Source organism: Melopsittacus undulatus, chromosome 7 (genome assembly GCF_012275295.1).
Source record: "Melopsittacus undulatus isolate bMelUnd1 chromosome 7, bMelUnd1.mat.Z, whole genome shotgun sequence".
Classification (NCBI taxonomy): domain Eukaryota; kingdom Metazoa; phylum Chordata; class Aves; order Psittaciformes; family Psittaculidae; genus Melopsittacus; species Melopsittacus undulatus.
The window spans coordinates 71,654,245-71,677,756 of NC_047533.1; the positions used below are offsets into that span (position 1 = coordinate 71,654,245).

The 23,512-nt window shown below is 44.6% G+C and overlaps 1 protein-coding gene across 2 annotated transcripts; it reads left to right on the forward strand.

Moving 5' to 3' along the window:
* Positions 1–1,380: 1,380 nt before the first annotated feature.
* Positions 1,381–22,977, forward strand: SCARB2 (scavenger receptor class B member 2). 2 transcript variants are annotated; one of them, XM_031043395.2, is made up of 13 exons: positions 1,381–1,565; positions 8,740–8,897; positions 12,606–12,753; positions 13,999–14,187; positions 14,918–15,009; positions 15,509–15,628; positions 16,520–16,698; positions 17,116–17,234; positions 18,168–18,241; positions 19,661–19,712; positions 20,257–20,415; positions 20,556–20,625; positions 21,893–22,977. In XM_031043395.2, the coding sequence occupies exons 1-12, from the start codon at positions 1,449–1,451 to the stop codon at positions 20,583–20,585; spliced, it is 1,437 nt and encodes a 478-aa protein (XP_030899255.1). In that variant the 5' UTR covers positions 1,381–1,448; the 3' UTR covers positions 20,586–20,625; positions 21,893–22,977. The 2 variants fall into 2 exon arrangements, with proteins under 2 accessions (XP_030899255.1, XP_005142789.1); XM_005142732.3 differs by lacking the exon at positions 20,556–20,625.
* Positions 22,978–23,512: the final 535 nt, after the last annotated feature.

Here is a 23,512-nt window from a genome sequence, read left to right on the forward strand (position 1 = left end):
AGAAAACCCTGTATCTCCCATTTAAGATATCTCAGAATGATGGAATTCCTTAAATATTCCTGCCTTTCTTTCGATTTTCCGGGGTTTCAGTGCTCACATAAACCAGCATGTTCCTTAACATCATTGATAAATAATAGAGAAATAGAGAATTCCTGTCTGTGCTTGTTCTTCTGTGTTTATCTCTGATTTAGAGACACAAGACCTGGTCAGGTTCTTTCTTACATTGGACTGCAGCAAGATGTCCTCGCTAAACACCACAGGTCAGAGCAGTTAGACTGCTTCAGGTGAGATGAGGAGAAGGTCTCCCTTCCCCTGCTTCAGCAGTCATGGAGAACAGGTTTAAGGTACTGCAGGAGGAGGCATCTGCTTGTAAGTATTTTATTTTTACTGCATGGGTGGAACCACAAAAAAAAATCCAGTTTTCCAAACTATGAAATGTGACCTCATCACCTTTCACAAGCAAAAGGAGCAGAATAACATAACACTGTTATTGCAATTACAATTGCAGGAAGTAGTATTTATGAAGCAAAATGCTTCAGTCCATCTTAGCAGGATATCCACTTGATGGTCTGCTTGCTCTCTTCTAGGGAAGGCATTATTAGGAGCAGGTTGAGGATGGCAAGCTGCCAGCCTCATGGTTTGGAAAAGCAAGAGGAGAGGGAACTGACTCAGGAAATGCTGGCAGCTTGGTGATGGTTATGGGACAGAAGCCCTCTGTCTCAGAGGTTTCCCTTCCTCCTGTGCAGTATGAAGGCTGAGGTGGACTGAACTGTGTTGGCAGAAGCTGAGCTGTTACTGAATTGTGGAAGAATCTGATCCCTGTGAAGCTTAAGTCATCCTAGAGACACTTCTTGTTCCCTGCAAGTTTTTCCTTAATCTAATTCCTAAACCTAACACCCCATTTCAGGTTTTTCCCTAAACCAAATGCCCCATCCCTGGCAGTGTTCCAGGCCAGGTTGGATGGAGCTTGGAGCAACCTGCTCTAGTGGAAGGTGTCCCTGCCCATGGAAGGGGGGTTGGAACTGGATGCGCTTTAAGGTCCCTTCCAACCCAAACCATTCCATGATCCTCCGATCTTGCCGAAGAACAGCTGTTCTCCTCCTTGTTTTCCAGACAATCCTCTAAAGATGCATCGGGAGCTGCATCCCAGCACACACGGAAACTTCAGCTGTGCCAGCGGGAGCTCGTCTTCCCGGCAGGAACACACACACACCAGCTGGGAGCCCTTTCCCCCTCTGCCGGTCAGCAGGGCACGGTCACAGCCGGTCACAGCCCTCCCCGTACCGCAGGTCCCCGGGCACCGGCACCCTCCTGCCCCTGCGGGGCGGGCGGCACCAGCGGCTCCTCCCGGCCCGTCGGCGCTCGGGGCGGAGCGGAGCGGGCGTCCGCCCCTGCGCCCGGGCCGGGGCCTGGCGGCGGCGGTGCCTGGTGCCTCCTCGGCTGGAGCCATGAAGTCGCTGTGCCTCGTCACCGTGGGGGTCCTGGCCATGACACTGCTCATCGCCAGCATCTCCTTGCTGGTAGCGCACGTCTTCCAGACTGTGGTGGACCTGCAGGTGAAGCAGGTGAGAGCACGGCCTGATTCCCACCCCAGTCCCTTCTGGCTGCTTTATTCCCTCTCAAATGAATCCTGGAAGAGAACGGAGGGAGGGAAGAAGGGGCTGGTGGGTGGCGGCGGGGTACAGCTTCCTCCTTGCACCAGCTGTGGCTGGGGGAGGGTAGGAGCATCCCTGGGCAGTGAGCCCTTTCCTGCCCTGCATCAGCCGGCTGGGCTAGGGCTCAGGATGGATATGAGGCTGCACTGGGCCTTGGCTGCGTGAAAACTGAGTGAATAGGAGAAAATTCTGTTCTCCCGAAGCGATTTTATTGGCTGTGAGGAAGCAGCTGTAGTGAGAAGGCTTCTCCAGAGCTGTAGCAGATGGGGTGAGCAGGAGACACCAAAAGCACCCCCCGTTTTCGCATAGAATCATAGAATAGTTAGGATTGGAAAGGACCTCAAGATCATCTAGTTCCAACCCCCCTGCCATGGGCATCCCTGTCATAGATTTCTTGCAGCTTTCGTACAGTAGCTTATTCTACTGCTTCATTTGCTGCTGCCTCTGGAGCACAGCCAGGGGTGCTATGGGCTGAAACACGTGGTAGTAGCCCAGGCTAGGTGATGACAGTGAAGCATTTCACCCTGTTGTTACAAGGTGCTTGTAGCACGTTTTGGGGACACCCAGCCTAGCATGGTTATGAATGCAGAGCCCTTCAGGGTTGCTGGTCTGCCCAAGCTTTTGTTCCTCTCTCATACTGGCTCTTTACATTCATCCAGTGGTCTAGTGAGAAGAGTCAGCCATGTTAGTAATGCCTTTTGGGGTACTTATAGGGAGCTTACTTACTTACTTACTTACTTATAGGGAGCACTTCCTAACAGAAGCTATTTTGTCTTACCTTAAATCAGCTGGGTTTCGTAAGTGCATTTTCAGGTTGCCAGTCATCGTAGAGCAAGTTGTGGCACTCTGAAGTGTGCTTGTAAACTTTGGGGGATAGCCAAAAAAAAGAAGCTACCATAGGTTAAGCAGCCTGGCAGTGTGTCAGCTGCTCTTCAGGAGCTGCTCATACAGCTATTCCTATAGAGTTTGTTCTCAGGCACATGTTTCTGCTTTGCTGGAATGTAGCAGGGGCAGTGGATGGTTTATCATAGAATCACAGATTGGACTGGGTTGGAAGGGACCTTAAAGCTCATCCAGTTCCAACCTCCTGCCATGGGCAGGGACATCTTCCACTGGAGCAGCTTGCTCTAAGCCCCTGTGTCCAGCCTGGTCTTGAACACTGCCAGGGATGGGGCAGCCACAGCTTCTCTGGGCGACCTGTGCCAGGGCGTCAGTACCCTCATAGTAGAGGGTGGTGAGTTATTCTGACCTATCCTGAAGTCATCTGATAATTAGCCTGTACCTTTTCTAGGGCAGTCTGAAAGCCAGGTATGGGGCGATGTGCGTATTCATGTATGCAAAGTTGCATGCAAACCAAGGCAAAGCAGCGCAACTTTGCAAAGGTGTGTGCAGCCTCATATCTCAGATCAGAGGTCTTTGAAAAGGACCCCACCATCCTCTGCATCACAGTAGAACTCATCCTTTTGAGTCTGTTTCATGCTCTCATCAAAAGAGCAATGGGGTATAAAAACATGGTTTGATGAGAGAGTGTAGAGCTGTCAGGAATTAGGCGTGATCCTCCTTATGCGTATTACCTCTTAGCCGCATGCTCCTTACCCTTAATGGTTCATTATGTAAGAGTAAGTTGGTATTCACTCAGCAGAGCTTTCAGTAATGCAGGATAAAGTTTCCAGAGCTCAGTCTTTCCCTGCTTACCACTCTTCAGCTCATGCTGGTGTACATCTGGATTGTACAGAATCCAGTGTCCTGTACCCTGTGCCAGCCACTGCTTCCCTCCTGGACTTCTGTGGGAGCCACACACCCAAACTCCAGCATGCAGATCTCAGCCCCAAAGCAGCATGTTCCCGGTTACTCTGCTGATTCAGCTGCTTTCCACGTGGGCTTTATCTCACATGAACTTTTTCTCATTCATGTGTAGTCTAGAAAGCTGCTGTCACTTGTGTAACCATGTGTGCAGCTTTGTGCAAATAGACAAATCTCTATTTGCCTTTGAAATGTGGCAGGACTTGAGCGTTTTCCAGCTCTCTGCAAGGCACAGCATGGGACATGAAGCATTATCTCTGTGCTCTGGCCCTTCCTAGCCTCAACTGCTCTGTCACTGGAGGAGGTGCAGCAAGGGCAAGAGATTTTCCTTATGACAGGTAGTTCATAGAATCATCTAGGTTGGAAAAGACCTTTAAGGTCATCAAGTCCGTCCATAAACCCATCATTGCCAAGTCCAGCACTATATCATGTCCCTAAATGCCACATCTATATATCTTCTAAATACCCTCAGGGATAGGGACTCCACCACTTCCCAGGTAGCCTGTTCCAGTGCTTGACAAGCCTTTTGGTGAAGAAACTTTTCCTAATATCCAGCCTAAACCTCCCCTGGCACAGCTTGAGGCCATTTCCTCTTGTCCTATCACTTGTAACCTGGGAAAAGACTGACTCACACCTCACTCCATCCTCCTTTCAGGTAGTTGTAGAGAGCATTAAGGACTTCCCTGAGCCTCCTTTTCTCCAGACTGTTGTTATAACCCCAGTTTCCTCAGTTGCTCCTCATAGGACTTTGTTTCTAAACCCTCTCCAGCTTCATTGCTCTTCTTTGGACATGCTCCAGCACCATGCTCCTTTGAGAGCTTGTCAGCAGTCCTGAGACAGAGCTGACTTACAGTTGAGTTTTGGAGCAGCTGGAGCATGCCTGTGTCCAAACCCAGGACCTGTGAGCCACTGAGGATTGCTTAGCTCTCAGCAAGGGGTTTCTGTGGTGCATCCTTTCCAGCCAAAGGCAGGGTGCCTGGGTACAGAGAGGGTGTGGGAAGAGTGGGGAATCCAGCCTGGTGTCATGCTTCCTTGATAATCAACTTATCCTCTGTGTTATTTGCCAGTCTTGCTGGCTTTTTGTGAATTAGGGTGCCATGCCACTCAGATGTCCAGCTTATGAGTATCTGTTCATTGTCAGGGGTTGACACCTGAAAAACCAGCAAATAATAGGAAAAACCCTGTAATGAGCAAGAATAGATTAGGTGCCCACAGGAGAAAGTCCTTCCTAGCTCCTACCAGTGCTTGCCTTGTGCTCTCTGTTAGGTACATGATTATGTATTTTATTGCCATAAGCTTGCAGCTTATGAATATAAACACCTTTGATTTGTACACCTAATTCCAAACCTGGGCAATCAGTCCTCTGCCTCAGGTGAGGCACAGGGTGCCCAGAGAAGCTGTGGCTGCCCCATCCCTGGCAGTGTTCAAGGCCAGGTTGGACACAGGGGCTTGGAGCAACCTGGTCTAATGGAAGGTGTCCCTGCCCATGGCAGGTGTTTGGAGCTGGATGAGCTTTAAGATCCCTTCCAACCCAAACCAGTCTGGGATTCTATGATTCTTTATGCCGTATACCTCACACTGATTATTTTAGCAAACAAGTCTTCTAAACCCTTGAAGTGTCACTGGACATTGGCTGACAGCCATCTCTGGAACTGGGTTTTCTGGAGCATTTAGGACCCAAAAGGACAGGGAGGATACCTCATCCCTTGATTTAGTTTCTGTATTGATCAGTTTTTGCTGTTCTTGTCTATTTTGAAATACTAGAACTCCTAGCACAGTTAAGTGGAGGCTTTTATGAAGGATCAGTTGAGATGCTCCTTTCTGTGTAAGTTACAGAAATGTTCAGCACCATTTCCCACCCCCCATCACTAACAGTAACAGAGACTTTGTGTAAGGGAAGCTTGCTTTCCTTTGTGTGAAGCATGGTCAAGACAAGACACCAGCAAACAAGCTGCAAATTCAGGACTGGCATGATAAATAAAGTGAGTAGGAATGATGCTTTGGCACACTTGAAGTGAGTGTGGACTCCACTTGGAAAGGAGAACCTCTGCTCTGCTTCTGAATGTAGACAGTAGATGATAATTGTCCACTTGTTTTAGCCTGTGATCTTGCAGTAGGTACACCCTACGTTGTACATGTGCTTGTGTTGTATCTCTCTGAGGCTTCTAGGCTGCTCCCTCCTGGACTAGTGCTCCTGGAGGGATGGGGGAGAGAATGGAAAGAATGTAAACCCCATGGGTTGAGATAAGAGCAGTCCAGTAACTAAGCTGTAACACAAATCACTATTGCTGCCACCAATAATGGTAAGGGAAATAACAAGGGAAGAGAATACAATCGCTCACCACCCACCAATACCCAGCCCAACCCGAGTAGTGATCTAGCCCTTCTGGGTAACTGCCCCCAGTTTATATAGTGGACATGATGTGCTGTGGTATGGAATACTTCTTTGGCTAGTTTGGGTTCAGTGTCCTGTCTCTGCTTCCTCCCGACTTCCCCTCCCTGGCAGAGCATGAGACTCAGAAAGTCCTTGGTCAGAGTGAACATTCCTGAGCAACAACTAAAACCATTGGTGTTATCAGTGCTGTTCCCAGGCTGAAAGTCAAAACCACAGCTCTGCACCAGCTACTAAGGAGAAAAATGGCTGCTACTGCTGAACCCAGGACACTTGCATATAAATGTCCAAGATGAAAAATCTGATTCTCTGGCCTTACAATACAGCAGCAATAATGACAGCAGAGCTGTGTCTTTTACATATGTTGGATTAAAAAGCAGTGCCGTGTTCAGTATCTTGCAGGCTGCCCACCCTAGTAGTGAACACAAGCTCTGATGAAAAAACCCACTGGTGTAACAACAGACACTGCTCTGGTGTGGAGGAAAGGCAGCAGAGCTAACCCTGGATGCCACCAGCTGAGGGATATGGACATATGTTTTGCTCAAAAAGATGTGCTTCTGTTTTTCTCTCAGCTCTAGGCTGTGTAATACCATGTAACAGACCCACTGGGTAATACTTGGTGAAAACTGAAGAGCTTACCATTTTTCATTGAGAGTTTCCCAGGGTCTGCCTGACTCCAGCTCAGAGGTTTGTGAATCTGGGTTTGTAACTGGAGCTGTCACTGTACAGAGCTATAAACAGACATGTCATTTCTGTGGGAGATCCAAATGGTGCCAGACAGATCCAGGAAACAAGTCACCAGATGACTTTGTTTCACTACCCTTTTGCTCCATAGCCCATCTCCCAACGGATCACTTGTGATTTCAAACTTTCAAAAGCCTGTGTTTAAACTGACCTGCAGAGGAAGACTCTTGCATTTCCTTCTTACTAATGTTTATTGCATGTAATCTGATGCATACGTGTATATATACAGAGGATGACAGAAACACACCTTACATTTAGCATTGATACATTGAGTTGAGGAGCTTGTGTTCAATCTAGCTCAGGAGAGGGGGGAAGGGGGCCATGGCCTCCCTGAACACTATAAAGGTGATCTCACCGTCATAAGGGATCAACTGGAGCCTAAAACTGGAATGAATATGACCAGGGTGCACTTGTTTTTTTAAACATTGCACATTAGTTGTTAGGGAACAGTTCAAATCCCTAGATTTAGATGGTTAAGGACAGGCGATAGTTACTCTGCTTGTCAGTGTCACGCTTATACTCGTGGTGTTTCATGCACGTGCTCTCACAAGTGAGCTTTTTACAACTTAGGAAGGGAGCAGACATCTGTAGTTCACTACATCACCACTTTGGGTATAAGTTGACTTTGGAATGTGGTTATTTGCGTGTGGAGAAAAGCTATCATGGTCATCTGGAGGCATCTTAGATACATTGCTGTCTTGCTCCCAGCTGTTTAGGGTGGAACCATGGAAACACTACATCTGATATGGGGAGGTTTCTTATTCCTGATCCTACAAACCAACTTCAGGAGAGCTCTGTCTGAATACAGAGATGAGCCTCCTTGTCATAGATCACAAGTATACAGGATCAAAAGCATTGGGCTATGTAGGAAATGGTGTATATGAGGTGCTTGTAGTTCCAAAGAAATGCTGAAAGCTCCTGAGGCATGTCTAAAATAAGTTCTTTTTCATGGTGTGCACAGAATACGTGGCTTGAAATGCCCCATGGGAAGCAGGCTGCAACTGGGAAGTGCTACCAGCTGGGTTGGCTTTCACTGCCATTCAGCAATACTGCTGCCATTCCAAGCTCCTGCCAATAAATTTGTCTTTGAAACAGTCTTCTCTTTATCTAGTCCTTCAAAATGAAAAACTACATGGAGAGAAAACAGCTCCTTAAATGGGAGGGCGAAGAATGAGTCCTGAGGCAACTGTGGCTGATGAAGTGAGTGAAGGCCCCATAAACAGTAACCAAGGAATGGCAGTTGTCCAGTCTGGCCTGCTTTCCAGCTCGCATTTACAGTATATGACTTGTTTTCTCAAAAGAATAAAAAGAGCATGTGTTGATGAGACCCATTGAATTGCAAATGATCTCCCCCATCCCTTCTGCCTACAGGTGATACAGTTGTCAAAGATGTAGTTTTCTTTGTGCTTATTTCTGCAAAATCCACTCTGCAAGCCAAATTTCTGTACTACCACCACAGTGGCAGAATGAGTGTTGTAACTATATGAAAAACCTTGATTTTGGTGGTGATACTTTTGTAGTTGGGGATGAGTTTTAACTCAAATGTAATGGTAATAAAACAAGGGGTTGAGACCTATAATATATATTTCTATTACGGCTACCTAGAGGTTGTGGTTGTGACTTTCCTTATAACATGTTTGTTCTGGTAGGTAAAGAAATTACTGATTCATTACTTAAGTGCTTCTCTCATAAAATAACCATTTATAGCTTTGTCTTTTGTAGGTCCGTGTTTTATTGGTTACAAAATAGACTGAGAGCCCATGGGTCTGGAGTTGCATGTGCTCTCGTTGCTTCAGGACACTAACTGTTCATGGTATCTTATACCAGGTTAGGGTTTTGCTGGCACAGGATCACTGTGTGATAGCTGGTAAGTCGTCATTCTGAAAAATGTCAGGCAGAAGTGTTTGTGGAAAGAAGTAGATAACAAAGCTGATAAAGGTATGCCCCTAGCCTGTGAGCCTGTAGCATGTGTCTGATTTTGTTGATATTTAGTGAGATGCTTCAAAAATGTATTTATAAGCATTGTAGAATTGGAGTCTCAAATTCTATTGCCTGTGCTTATTCTAAGGGCATAGAATTCCTTCCTTCCAGAAGTATCTTACAGCATCTATCATTAACAGCTAATCTATCTTCCTCTTGTTTTAGGGAACAGTATTGAAAAATGGCACGGAAACCTTTGAAGCCTGGGAGGATCCTCCTCCACCAGTCTACATGCAGTTCTACTTCTTCAATGTGACAAATCCTTTGGAAGTGCTTCAAGGCGATACTCCTCTTGTAGAGGAAATAGGGCCATACACCTACCGGTAGGATCATCATTTCACTGTTTTCACATCACACTAAACCTGTTGCCTGTGAGGGAGCCAGAAAGTGGGATCCAGAGTGCTTGGGAGCCAGTTCCAGGAGGAAAACCTAGCTATTAATGTGTGATTACTCACATTCAAGGAGGCATCATCATACACCACCCAGACAGCACAACTAGACTGACATTTGAAGTACCTGAGATTAGTTTTGGATTAAGACAGAGTTCTGTCAGATGTTGGGCAAGATTTTGCTTGTTTGCTGCTATTCCTCAGCTTCTGGACACAGAGGAAGTTGTTTGCAGCCTAGTAGAGTGTCTTATTTGAGAAAAGAACAGTCGTGTGAGGTTTGAGAGTCTGGGGAGAGGATGATTCATGTGTTCACTCAGAAGTTACCTCCCAGCTGAAGTTGCACAATTTGCATTGGTAAAATGTGGCCAGAAAACCAGTTAGAGAGTGGTACTATAAGGATCTTCCTCAGCCAACCCCACTGTAAAACCAACTTGGATTGAGACATATCTACCATTTGTACAGACTGATAGAATTACTACAGCTACATGCAATGTTGGAACTTTATCTGGCCTCTTGAACTTTCCTTCTGTGTGATATGGCTGCACACAAAACAATCTGCTGCATGCAGAGTGATTTTAAAGTCACCTTACAAATGAGTTTTCCTTTCGAGAAATGAAACCAGGAGTAGTGCTATGACAGGAAGTAGTATGGTCTTTGAAGTTACAGAGATACGAAAACCATGGCAAAAGGTTGATTTCTCATTGTCAGACTCACTTCTAGTCACACACACTCATTCAGTCTGGGCACCAGCTCAGTGCCAGAAGGAGATGTCTTTATCTATGCTGCAAAAAGATCAGAATCTGGTTGTTAGTGTTTAAAAAAGATACTGTAGAATAAAAGGGAGAGCCTTTGTGGTAGCTTTGGCCTCTGCAGTATATCTTGCCTTTCTGCTTCTTTCCTCCCACACCTCAGCGTTGCTTCACCCTCTGCCATCAGTCTTTTTCCCTATTTCCTCTCTATTTCAGTACTGTGTCTGTTTAGCCTTGGCAAACTACATGGCAAAATAACTCATCTTAGATAAACTGGTGGGGCTGGAGAAAAGACATCATCTTTTAATAATAAGTTCCTAATCTTTTCTTCAGGTCTCTAATATGATGCTGATAATTGGCTAGCCATGCATTCTCTGTCAGGAAGATAAATAGGGTCAGCTCCAGGTGTAGTACACCTACATGAAACCACATAGGCCCATGCTTTTCTGCAGCCTGGTACTCAGTCCCCTTGGCTACCTTAATTTTTTCTCCTTAGTTCTGGCTGTCTCCTGGGTGTTATGCATAGCCCCACTTGTGAAGCTTCACCTTATCCATGAGAGAGTGTGATGGGATGGATGGGGTTGGTGGTGTAGCTGGCTGGGTTGGTCTGTTCCCAGGGGGAGGCCCAGCTGGAGCTTCTGGTTTGTGGCTGGCTGGGAGAGCCTTCCCCTGCAACACCACAGGCTGGCTGTGAGCCAGTTGGGTGATGCAGACTCTCCCTAAATTGTTTGTTGCAGTGTGAGGGAGGTTGCCTGTTTCAGTTGCTTCTGGCTTGTTTGGTTAGCCTGATTTTGACATGTCCAAACAGGATTTGGTTGTTCCGTGCTTAGTTTGATAGAAGGAAGAGGAAAATTAGGAAATGGAGTGCTCTTTTCCAGCAGATGTGTTAATCCTTGCCTGACTGTCACTGCTGGTACGAGACTGCAGCTATGGGTGGAGGAAGAGAGGAGGCATGTGGGAGGAGAGGGAGAAAGGAGGGATGTCGCATGCTGGAGCCAGAGGATAAACACCAACTTTAACTCACAGGCCCTGTGTAGCAAAGCCTTAAAAAAAATCATTTAGGTTTAGCATGTGGCATAACACCTAAAATGCCCTAAACATGAAGGATGTGGCTCAGTGCTCTTATGAAACAGGGTACTGGGGAGAAAGGCTGGAAGTAAACTGGCTCAGACAAGCAGAGTGACAGAGAGGAGGTGGGAAGGCTAAATAATCTCTTCCTGCATATTCTTCCTGCAGTTTATAATTTAGAACAACAGAGTTAGATTCTGTAACTCAAAAAACCCCACAAAAGCCCCACAAAAATACCAATGTAGTGCTTGCATTTTAAAATCCTGGAAGTTAAATCTGCAGCATATAAAATAATTATAAAGTACAAGCTGCTTATCTGCCCAAGCCTAAAGAACACTTCAATATTGCTTGCTCTTGCACACATACACAGCTTTTTGTCTTTAACATCTGAGATCCTCCTACTTGTATCTCTAATCAATTTTCCTCTCCTACCCTTTTACACTTGGAGAGGCTTCTCAGGTTAACTCTGGCCTATTTTAGGGAAGGCACTTACAACTGTCCATTGCCATCCCCTCAGTTCAAACCCTGGGTATAAAGTAGGTTGCTATACTAGAGGCTCGTGGCAAGTCAGACTGGAAGTGTGGCCAGACCAAAATGTTCCTTGGTGGTAGAGATGCTGAAGAGTGGTAGATTTGCTGTTTGTGTAAGAAAGATGGAAAATAGTTGGAACAGTTTCCCAGGCCTTTCCAGGCCTGAACCAGATTAATACAGCTGCATTGATGGATCTAGTGCAGCCGTGATAGGATGTAATATCTGAAAGGAATAAAAAACATCATAGCACAGGATATCACAGAATAATTCACTTTCACACCTTGGGGCTTAAAATCTACACCAGATGCAAAGCAATGAAAAAGCCAACAAACCCCTGAGTGAATGGAGACTTGGGAAATGCAGAGCATTTCACTTCATATGTACACCAAAGGTTTCATGCCATGGGCAGACAACCTGCCATTCCCCTTTGCTGAAGGGACACGCATAGCTCATTTTGAGCCCAAGCCAGCCATTTGTGCAGAATTGTGTGCTTCTTCTTTGTAAGATGGTAGTGGCCATGGATTGAATTATGGTTATGAGCTGTGTCTCAGGGTAATTAAGATGTGACTTCCTCATCGTGCCAGCAGGTAGCATTTGATGTTTCTTGCCAACTGCACTTGTTTGACAGCAATCCTGAGTTTTATGATGCTTGTCTGAGTGTGTAGACAGTAACAGAAATAACCTCCCAGGTCATGAGTAGTTCAGGGCAAAAATTCAGTTGAATTTCTGTTGTGCCCAGGATTTCTGCCTGAAAATTAAAGGAGAAAAGCTGAAATAAAGCTTTTTATATGGCCATGCTACATGGAAGCCCAGAAGTCCTAGTGCAAAGTACTTTAAAGCAAGCAGTAAGATGCTGGTAGGTTCTTAGGTCAGGTTAATGAGACTTACATGAAGCCTACATCTTGTTCTGCCTGAGAGTGGATTTTGCCTGAAGCAAAGTGTAGTTTTCAAATTGTACTTCAAGGGCAGTCCCATATCTAGTGCCTCTAAATCCTTCTGTACTGTTAAAATTGTTCTCTTTCCTTGGAGGTTTTTAAAGATGAGGCAAAATACAAACTGAACTGAACATGTGGGGTGACATTTCTGAAATAGCCCCGTGAGGTCTGATTCAGCTTACACTGAAACAAAGGGGAGTTCTGTGGCTGATGGCAGCAGAAGCAAAAATTAATCCACTCCTACTGAGCTGTTCCTGCCCTTTATGTGCTTAAAGCAGTAGAATAGCCATAAGTTAATCGCAATTAATGTCATGCATACTTATTTAACTTAATTAGAGAACAAACACTTTGTTTTTCAGAGAATACAGGCCAAGAGTGCACGTTCAGTTTTTGGACAATGGTACCAAAGTATCTGCTCTGAATCCCAAGACGTATGTATTTGAACCACAGAAGTCAGTTGGAGACCCTCAAGTGGACCTGATTAGAACAGTTAATGTTCCTGCAGTGGTGAGTTCTCTTTCATTTCTGCTAGGAAATCATCCTAACACACTTCATAACTCACAGCTTGTTGCTTCATGCTCTCTCTGTCTTTGTGGTAGATAAATGTGATTGAAGAACCAGAGAGGCAGCTTCTATCTGGGACAGATACTGCACTTAGTTTTGGGTTGGACTGTTGTGGTGTATTTTTATGATATTGCTCCTTCACCGTACATCTCTCTAGTGTTAGTGCCTCACCCTTGTGCTGAAAGCTGACACACACTGCAGGGCTGAGCAGAGATCAGGCTTGTTGGGTTTCCAGGTGTTAGTGAAACTGGAGAATAAGGTGAAAGTACTCTGCAAAGAAAGTCTTATTTGGGTGATCAGAAGCAGACTATCATTTTGGGTCTCATACAGGAACAGTATGAGAACAAGCAGATCCGAAGCTGTCCTACCTTCCAAAAGTAGACTGTACTAAAATATTTGTTGGTTGTGCAACTAAGCCTTTACTCCCTGTACTAGTTTAATTGACTTACATTACAGAATGCATTCATTTCTACTTTCCCGTCAACATTTCCAAAAATGCCTTCTCTGACTTTATGAATGAATACATAAACACACTACATAAAGGAGTAGATAGGACTCAGCTTACTAAAAATTACAGATAAGACAGTCAGTGTATTTACAGTTCCTCCCAGGATATGAGTGGTGGTAAGGATTATCTCCTGTTCAGGTTTGTTACAGTGATTCACTATAGCAGGTAGCGTGAGGAGAACTGCAGGTTGGTTTGCCCAAGGCATATTCCCTTCTTTTGGTTTTGCTTTGTTAAAGACATGTTGTGAATCACTTGGCAACTAGAAAGGAAATAAATTTGGGTATTGTTTGCATTTTGGAGAAATTGCTGTCTTTTCAAAGCGTAAACTGTGACTTCCTAAGGCTAGAATTCAAAGCATGTCTTCAGATGGAAAATACTTGTGAAATCCAGGCTGTTTAGAAAGCAGTTTTGCACATTTCACTTAAAATCCATTCTTAAGGCTATGGCAGTTAATGACATGGAACTGAGCTGGTGTCGCAGTGCCAGGCTGAACAGGAACCTCCAAGAGCACATCCCTGTAGGAGAAAAGCTGGAGAACCTGTTAACCAGCACTTACTTGCCATGAGCAGAAAGAATGAAGCCAAAAAGACAGCTGAAACATGTCTGTGTTTGTATGTGGATGGTATTACTTATTCTACAAGAAATCTGACTATTTCTCTCTTATTCTGATACTCTGTCAGACTGCAATGGAGTGGACCAGGTCAACCCCTCTTCAGTTTGCCACAGAGGTGCTGCTGCTTCTGTACCAAGAATCCCTGTTCACAGTTCACACTGTCCATGAATTACTGTGGGGCTACAAAGACAGGCTCTTGTCAACCATTCATCTTTTACATCCTGAGATAGATCCAGTGTTTGGTTTCTTTCATAAGGTAACCGGCATGCAAGATTTTCTGATGCTTTACATGGGAACGATGTTGGTGCTAAGCAGTTAGGAAGGCTGGAGATGGGCTGCAGGGACAGCAAAAGGGTGTTCCCTCTTCAGTTTAGCTGGATCTAAGCACTGGCTATGGCACAGCTGTGGGTGTTTTATTTGACTTCTCTTTATCAGGTATGGATAAGCTTCCCAAGGACAAATCACTCCACTATTGCCTGTGCTCTCTTGAATAACATGGGCTTTGCAGGCCCACTTGTGCAAACTACTAGAACATTTCCTGACCTATTTCCTTAGTCATTGATTGCAATGACATGTTATTTCCATGCTGGAGCTGTTACTGACTTCCACAGTGTTTCTGGTTGCACATCCATGGGCTTTGGAGACTACTTGTTTCTTGGAGATCATCTGCAGTGCTCAGGTTATTTTCTGTGGGTTTATTTTTTTTTGCTAAGGGCAGTTTCTTTCAGTGGCAAATTTCAAAGGTAACATTAGATTAGCCTTTTTTAATTTCCTTTATTTGGGAGGGGTAAGAATCTAGCCAGATCCTTCCACCTCATTGATAATCAAGTGGAATTTAATGAATTGCACTTACTTCCCAGGGAGTCCATCACTTCTGAGGTGGATTTGAAGTGATGACAGCTTAAACTCCTGCCACCTCATTTCAGTTACAAGCTGGGTGTTACAAAATGAGCAGAGTGAGTAAAAACTCATGTATCTGTTTGCAGATGAATGGAACTGATGATGGAGAATATGTTTTCCTAAGTGGGGAAATCAACTACCTTAACTTCTCAAGGATTGTGGAATGGAAAGGAAAAGAGTAAGTTTTTCAGTGTGGTCTCTGTCAAAATCTGTCCCTTTTAACATTTTGTATGAAGATAAGCATTGTTCTCCAAAAAAGGGTTCTCTTATAGCTCTTAGCAGCTTCAGGCCAGCCCCCCAGTATTTTGGTATGTATCATATAACTCTGAAGGGAAGACATCCCAGCCTTTAGTAAGCAGACTGCTGGGACTACTCAGCTCTGAACCCCTGACTGCCTCTTGGCACAGGGGACCCTCTCTCCCTTTCTTTCTGTAGGACACCCATCCCAGCCAACTGTTGGGACAGTATTCCCACATCTACACAGCCAGTGTTCCCAGACACCCACTTTCTTACTGCTCTGTACCCAGAGCCAAGGTTGGGGCAGCTTGTGCCTGGGTATCCAGCACCTCTTCAGTGTGCAGCCTGTGTTACCAAGAAGCCAAAAGATGAACTTCCTAAAGCATGACCACTGCTCAAAGATATTCTAGCCCTTACTATATTTTTTTGGTTTTCTTCAGGTCATTGAGCTGGTGGACAACAGAGACATGTAACATGATCAATGGGACAGATGGGACATCCTTTCACCCGCTGATTAGCAAAGATGAGAACATTTATATCTTTTCATCTGATTTCTGCAGGTAATGAGAAGAAAATGTTAACTCAGACTCTAAAGCAGAGCATTTACATCCATTCCTCTTGGCATTTCATGTTAGGCTGGTGCTTTTCCTCCTGTGATTTTGTTTAACATTATGAGTGTTCTGCAGTTATTCATGGTATGAAGGATGAGAGACTTAACATTAAAGAAACCCCAGTCTGCATCAAGTGAAGGAAGTGCTATTTCAACATGAAGTGAAAATCTGGAAGATGACTGGAAAGACAGACTGGATTGTTTTGCGAGCCTAGTCATGGAATGAATGGAAGGATTTACATCAACTTTGCCCAAAGCTTCTTTCCTCCAAAGTCCTCCTCTCTGCCCTGCTTTTTTAGAGAACCTGGATTGTCCTCTTTAGACATTCATGACTTGACATAATGCTGTTTGAAATGCAACAAGATGCAGAAAATCTTGGTGTTTCCTTCTTTATGTTCCACCTCATCTCCTCCCTTGGCCATTTCCCTGTCTGTGAACACCCAAACTGAGCTGAAATTCCCTATTTAAATCAATATAGATGTATGTTATGCTGAATTCAGGACTTGCCAACTTGTTCTATATTTCTTTCCTTGTCCCTCTTGGTAATACATACAGTTGCTGTCTCACACAAGAGGCAATAGCAGCATGGGGACTACAGTAAGACCCTGAGATGCTGGAAGCAGGCATTAATGTCCCTGGAGCAGCACAGCTGGCACAGGATTATCTATTCTGTGCAGCAGCAGAGTGATGGAATGCGCATTTGCTGATCAGAAGCCTAATAAATGTAATACTTAACATCTTTGGGCTTAAATGAAGGCTGTAGACTACTGCAGACTTAAGTAGATACACAGACAAGTGCTCAGGAATTAACAAATTGGGGTCTGGCTTTTCCTCCTTGCAGATCTTTGTACCTTGTGTACGACAGCTCGGGAACTGTTGCAGGCATCCCAACCTACCGCTTTGTGCCCTCTGCTATGGTATTTGCTAACACGACAGTTAACCCAGGCAATGCTGGATTCTGCGTGCCACCAGGAAACTGTCCTGGCACTGGTGTTCTCAACGTCAGTGTCTGTAAGCAAGGTATGTTACCAGGGTGTGGAAGCAGACTGGAAGAACGTCAGTGGGGAGCATGCTTCTTTCTGCCTGAAATATAGGAAGACACTTTGGTGAGGCCTGTAGAGTTATGATTGTGCTCAGTGAGATCTGCCACCAGCAAGCGATCATTTGGTTGTAAAATGCAGCAGCAATCTGAGGGGATGTTCTTGTCAGATCCTATCTGCTCCAGCAATTATTTAAATGAAGGAATTAGAAGGAAGTACCAGACATGAGACATGAAGCTGTGCTTCAGCACTTCAAGAGTGTTGATTCTTTAGCTCCAGAATGGACTTTTCCTTTCAGTGTAAATGGCACAGAGATGAGTTTTGGGGTTCTCACAGACTTCCTTGAATCCTGCTCTGTCTTGTTTAAGTGGTGACTTCTTATGTTTTCACATTCTAGGAGCTCCAATATTTCTATCAGCTCCACATTTCTACCAAGCAGATCAAAAGTTTGTAGAAGACATAGAGGGCATGCACCCAAAAAAAGAGTACCACGAGACGTTTCTGGACATCAATCCTGTAAGTGCAGCCTTTTTAAAAGGGTTATATAGGGAATCCAAGCACATGGGTTTAGGTCACCTTCTTGGGTGGTGTCTGTCAACACTGACCTCAAGGAAGGTGTACTAGTTTATGTGGAACTGGACTACTTGGATTTGCTTGTATAGAGCAAACTTTGCTGGATGGCAAGAATTAAAATACGTTTCCCTTTGTGTTGTGCAATTAGAGATGCCATCAGACTGGTAATGATGAGATGAAGGGATTAAAATATTTCTTAGAAACAGGTGAGGCTCCTTTTCTGGTTCACCCTGCCATCCCAAACATCTGAGTATTACCTTGACTGTGTTTTGCCCAAGCTGAAAAAATTGGGTATGTGGACCAAGAGAGGAAATCTATATTCCATGGGTATTGGACTCAATTTAGATAGCATGGAGTCATGAGAGAAGAGATACAGAAGCATAGTGATTACATCTTTTATGGGTGTTTAAAGAGTTGTTGGCATTTTCTGCATGAAATGTCAGAAATATGAGGAGCTTGGAAGTGATGCTCTGTGGTGGTTTTACACTTGTGGTTTAGCCCCAGCTAAGCACCACACAGCTGCTCACTCACTCGTTCCCAAGCAGGATGGGGGAGAGAATCAGGAGGACAAAGCAGGAGGAACTTAAGGAACTATGAGAAAATGATTGGACTACTAGTGCAGCTGCTGCTTGGTATCTGGTTTGGTACCAGGTTCTTCCCGTGACCCTGCTCCCACTTACCCAGCTTTTTGGTAACTGCCACAAAATGGCACCTTCCCCCTCCCACCCACTCTCCATAGGAAATTTTGCTGCTCGAATGAGGAAAATATTCCTGTGCATCCCATTGCAGCCCTTACTGTGTTGTGTTCATGCTCATTATCCCTGTGGCCATACCCTTTTATTAGTTGTTGATACTCTGATTTGTTTCATTCCCCAGTTGACAGGGCTCGTCCTGAAAGCAGCCAAGAGGATGCAGGTCAATGTTCACATCAGAAAATTACCTGAATTCTTGTAAGTGTTCTCTGCTGCTAGGTGGATACATCACATCTGATTTGATACTCACAATAATTTGTCTGCAGTGTTCAAATAGAATATTGGTTGGAGGCAGCAAGTGGTAGAGAGAGAAATCCAGTCAGATTTCAGCTGTAAGTGGCAGTATCCTCTCTTCTCAAAGATCAAGTAGATTTTGCAGTTTCATCTGCAGAGTAAAAGCAGTATTCAAGAAAAGCAAGATGTTATGGACCAGGTCCATGTGGTGCTTGTGGTGCATTTATCACGCTGGCTTGTTTGCTCACAGAGAGTGTTTGCCACCATGGAGTGCAGCTCAAACTCGTTGCAGTGAGGATATGTCATACTACTCTTCACAGCTTGCAGGAGATAAATACTGTAGTTACCATCGTTTCTCAGCAGTGGTCACATGAAAACCAAGTGAAAAGGCAGGAGGCCTGCCCCTGCCTTTCCCCAGCAAGCACAAAACACAGACCAAGTGCTGTGTCTTACAACAGCAGGCAAGAGAGGGCTTGTTTGATCGGGTAGAGGGATCTTGTTTGTGACTGCATTCATAAGGTAAAGGGAAATCTTTGTCCTGAAATGTAGGCAGTCAGTACAATCCTACAAACACGAACAGGGTACAATCCCAAGTAATGTGTGGGTAAAATGCCCTATGTCTTCTTTGCTGCAGGTGGATTCTGTCTTGTTTTCTGGGTATTCCAGTTTGAGTGGCATATCCCCAAATTGCAGCTCAGTTGTGCAGAAATACAGTTCCCGGCATCTTGTGTCTTTCTAACATACTGATTTACTTACCACTAAGGCTGTGTGGTAGCTATTCTTTCTACTAATCCTCTGAGCTTGTGTTTATTGGCACAGCTTTGCTACATATTGTGTAAAACAGAAGTATTTTACCTGCCTGATATGCCTGGAAGATGTTTCTTCAGACCAGCACCACCTTATTTTCTAGTGTCTAGGAACTGTTACATTAACACAACTGATGCATAAGCTGTTATGTTCTGTGTGCCGAATGTTGGAGGGATGGGGGATTGCTGCTGTGAGCATGTTCCTTGCAGAATAGTTTCGGTGTTTTGCAAATATAAATCATCTTCAACATCAGCTTAGTTTAGCGTTCTTGCTGACCAGCACAAATCTGCCATTCAGCTGGTGATTAATGGGCCTCTTATGGATCCTTCTCTTTTCCTCCCAGCCAAGCCCCTAAATATGCCACTGCTCCCAAAACAGAATTCTCTATCAGTCTTGGAGAATGAGATTGTTCTACTCCAGGAGGCAGGTGAAAATCAACCACAAGAAGGAACAGCCCAGAGGGTTTTTTTAGGGACAGTTTCCTCATTCGTTGTTCGATTTTCATCTGTCTTCAGAACCCCCAAGTTGAAAAGTTGTGAACCAGTAATTTTTTATTGTTGATTTTTTCTCACACAGTGAAACAGGCAACATCCGAACGCTGATTTTCCCAGTGATGTATATAAATGAGGTAAGTATTTTTGTTGTTTCATTGCAGCCTTGTGCTGTGTTTATGCTGGCAAAAACACTGGTTCGGAGCTAACCAGAAAAGAAAATGGTGTTGATCACTTTCATACAGTGATAGGTAGGAAGCTGTTGCTGTTTCTTTACTAACATCCTCTGCTGTTTGTTGACCATAGCATCAAGTTCAGCCCTGCAAAACACTCTCAGACAGTCTTTAATTTCAAAGGTCTTTGAAAGGGTCGAAGGCCCATGAGGAAAAGGGATGCTCAGATGAGGAGGTAGGAGTTCACAAAACCACATCCTTTTTTGCATAATCTGTTTTGAATACTCCTATACTTTAGCTGGATCACTGAATTAACTGGATTCAGGGAGGACTCTAGGGGACCAGTTTCAATGATGTACATCATTATCGCAGGCCTATATTGTTCCATGCCTAAACTGAGAGTTAAAAATCTACTTTCTTTTGAAATATAGACTATGTAAAGCAGTCTCATACAAAGGAAGAACACAGATCAATCTTTTTTTTACCTCCTCACATCTCTCTCTTCCAGAGTGTTCTGATTGATGAAGCATCTGCCAGCAAACTCAAGCATGTCCTGCTGGAAGCCAGTGTTGTAATTGGAATCCCATTCGTAATCATGGCTCTAGGAATTGTTTTTGGGATTGTTTTTATCGTGCTGGCGTGCAGGTCCCGAGGAATAAGTGAAGAGGTCAGCACCATTTGAATTTGGCCTTGCTTACTGTATATCTGCCTGAATTTGATTTTCTTTCTGTTGCTTTATACCTGCTCAGTATCTTTGTGCACACAAACGTTTTTATATGTTGTTTTTGTTTAACGTGACCTTTCTAGGGAAGGGAAGTTCTAATAGACTCAGAATAAATCGCCAAAGCAAAGGAATGGAGCTAATAAGAGGAATGTGGTAAGGCAGGTCATGTGTCCTGTGCCCGATTCCCTTTCCAACAGCAGTGAAAGAATCAGCCTGTCTAGAGGACCCTGGTGGATAAGGTGCAAGAAGTCCACTGTAATTAAGAACACTGTCAGAACACAGTATGTCAGTGTTCTCAGAAACAATTTTCAGCATCATAACGCAAACCTATGACCCAGGTATGGGTGAATTTTACAGACAGCAGCATGCAGAAAGTTTTCACCAGACAGTACTGATTTCTAGGTCTGTTTATGAAAAGTCGTATCATAAAGTGATGTGCTGGCATTAAGGTTGCTAGTCATGCTGAAAGCTGATGCCAAAATTTCACCCTTATAGGCAAGGCGGTCAGGTTCGGACAAGACAAACTACAGATCCTCTGGTTAGAGAAATAGACTGGGTACTCTAGTAGGCTGTTTTCTCCCCGTAGTTGCTGTTGTCTTATCGTGATCTCGCTTGTATGGTGTTTCCTAAATACTACTTTTTAACAGTGTGAGAAAGCACACTCATACCTACCTCCAGAGCACCCAGCCACCCTGTTCATATGCTTTGTCTTAGTCCAGCAGGACCTGGGAGTGGTAGCAGTGGTGGCGCTTTGGCAGCAAGGTCTCCAGCCTCCTAGCCTCAAGTGGTGGCTTTGAGAAGCTGATCTTTGGCTCTCTTGGCTTCATTCTTGATTCTCTCATGAACCAAAAGTGGTTCTTCGGGTTCCTTTACATGAGAGACTTTTGCCATTGAGCTTTTAAGCTTGCCTGTTACTGGCTGGCTCAACTAGAGAGTCAAAACTGTCCCATTGCCTGAGGTCCCTGTTCCAGGCATTCCTGCCCAACCAACAGGTATAGCTTCACATCATCTCTCTTGGATGTTCCTGAACATCCTGAACATTCATTGTACAGGGATTAAAATGAGAATGGGACACCTAAATTCCATGTTTTCTCTACATTGCCTTTGTTGCTTTTTTTGCAAACAAAAGTAATTCAGCTAGTTAATGCTTTCCTTGTGATCCCCTCCACACATGGCAGTTAAGGCCTCCTATCATCTGTAAGGTGCTGCTGTGAGCCTGAGGTCCCTGCCCAAGCTGCCACCCATCCTCTGGTACTTTTATAGTGCACTGCTGGTTCTCTTACAGCAAATTGCAATTAGGAGTAGGAGCCAAGAGCTTTTTCCTTTCTTGTCTGGAGTCTCAGCCATGCAGCTTCTCCATCATGGAAGCCCTCTGATGTGCCACATCTAACTTGCTGTGTTGTGATTCTTTTCCTTTCAGAGTACGGAAGATGAAAGGTCGCCGCTCATCAGGACATCTTAGTAGGTTTCCTTTAACACATGAGCTTGGAGAATAAACTATTAGAGTTGACCTAATACCAACTACCACTACCCAGCATTCTCTACTGCAGAGAAGCGATTGTGTCAGGTGTAACTTTTTGTGGTATAGAGATGGAAGAGAAGCTGCACTGTCCTGAAGGGAGGAGACTTTTCTAAACAGCTAAGTTACATTTTAAAACTGCTTGAGATCCTGCTTTTTCCAACCCCGCACTCTCTTTGTACCTGCACTGACAACCATAGATGATCATAACCACTGTATCGTTGAAAATAAAATGGCCTGAATCAATACAGAAACAAGACAAGGGACATTTCCAAATGGCCTTGAGAGTGTGGGCTGCAAAGGACCTTCTTGGAACACATCAGGCTCCTGTGTGCCCTGGAACAACAGACAATTGGGCTGTAGGCCTAGGCTTATCTTTTCTGTCAAGTGTTGTGCGCTACTTACTACCAGTATGCACTGACTGTGTATTACTCATGTCATCACTCCTTTCACACATATATTTGTACAACTAATCCAGAACACTGAGTGAAACCTTGTTCACCACCTCTAGTTCCCAGGTAAAAGGAGGCTGATGATTTGAGATGTGATGTTGTATAGACCTCTTCACTATTGTAACTCGGAACAGGACCCCACTGCATATTAGGATGCATTTCTCCTTAAGGTCTGGGTTTTTTTCAAACCACCCCACAGCATAACATTGTTCTTGATGGTGGAGGGTTCAGAAATTGTGTTCTTGTTCCACTGGTATTGGTGGCATGGTTGTCAGCTGGTTTAATGTGAATGCAGACTTGGCAGTTGACTGTTGAGGACAAAAGCACATCTCCGTATTAAGGTAGGCATAGGGCTTTGAGAAGTCATAACACTTATTGTCAAGCAGAAATTTGTTTTAAAGATCACAAAGGTATTTTCCCCCTGATGAAAAGAATATTCTTGTGGAGGAGTATTTCCATTAGACCTAGAGAGTGAAATGTATTTTAAAAATGTATTATTGTCTTCTAAATAGAGGCATTGGGTTTTGCATTGTCTTGGTTTTGTGGTTTTTTCCCAAGGCGGTGATGTGTTCAACAGTCCCATTCATCTGGAGCCAGTTCCCCCCAGCAAGTTTGAAACAGACTGCAATTATTTATCACTGGTATTACATAAAAGCACTGGGCAGAGTGCAGGCTTCTCGCAGTACTGCAACCCCAGCTTTGCCTCTTCAGAGTGTTTGCCATGGCAGAGGCCAGAGCTGCTATCTTGAACCTCAGCCAAGGACTCCGGTCAGATACTCGCCTGCCTCTTGCTCTGGGGAACAAAGAGCTTCTCACAACTCCCTGCAGTGATCTTGTCAAGGGTGTTGTGCTGGAGATTGAGCAGGCTAAAACTGCCACTTCCACACACCCCCAAAGCATTGCTGTCTGAGTGGTAGAACAACGGGGTGAAACTCCTGGGGAACTCTGCTTTCACCCACATACTGCTCTTGTGCCTGTTCTGGATGCCAGATGCATTGGTGGGAGTTACAACCACCTCTTTTGTGCTATTCATAGAATCACTGAATGGTTTGTGTTGGAAGGCACCTTA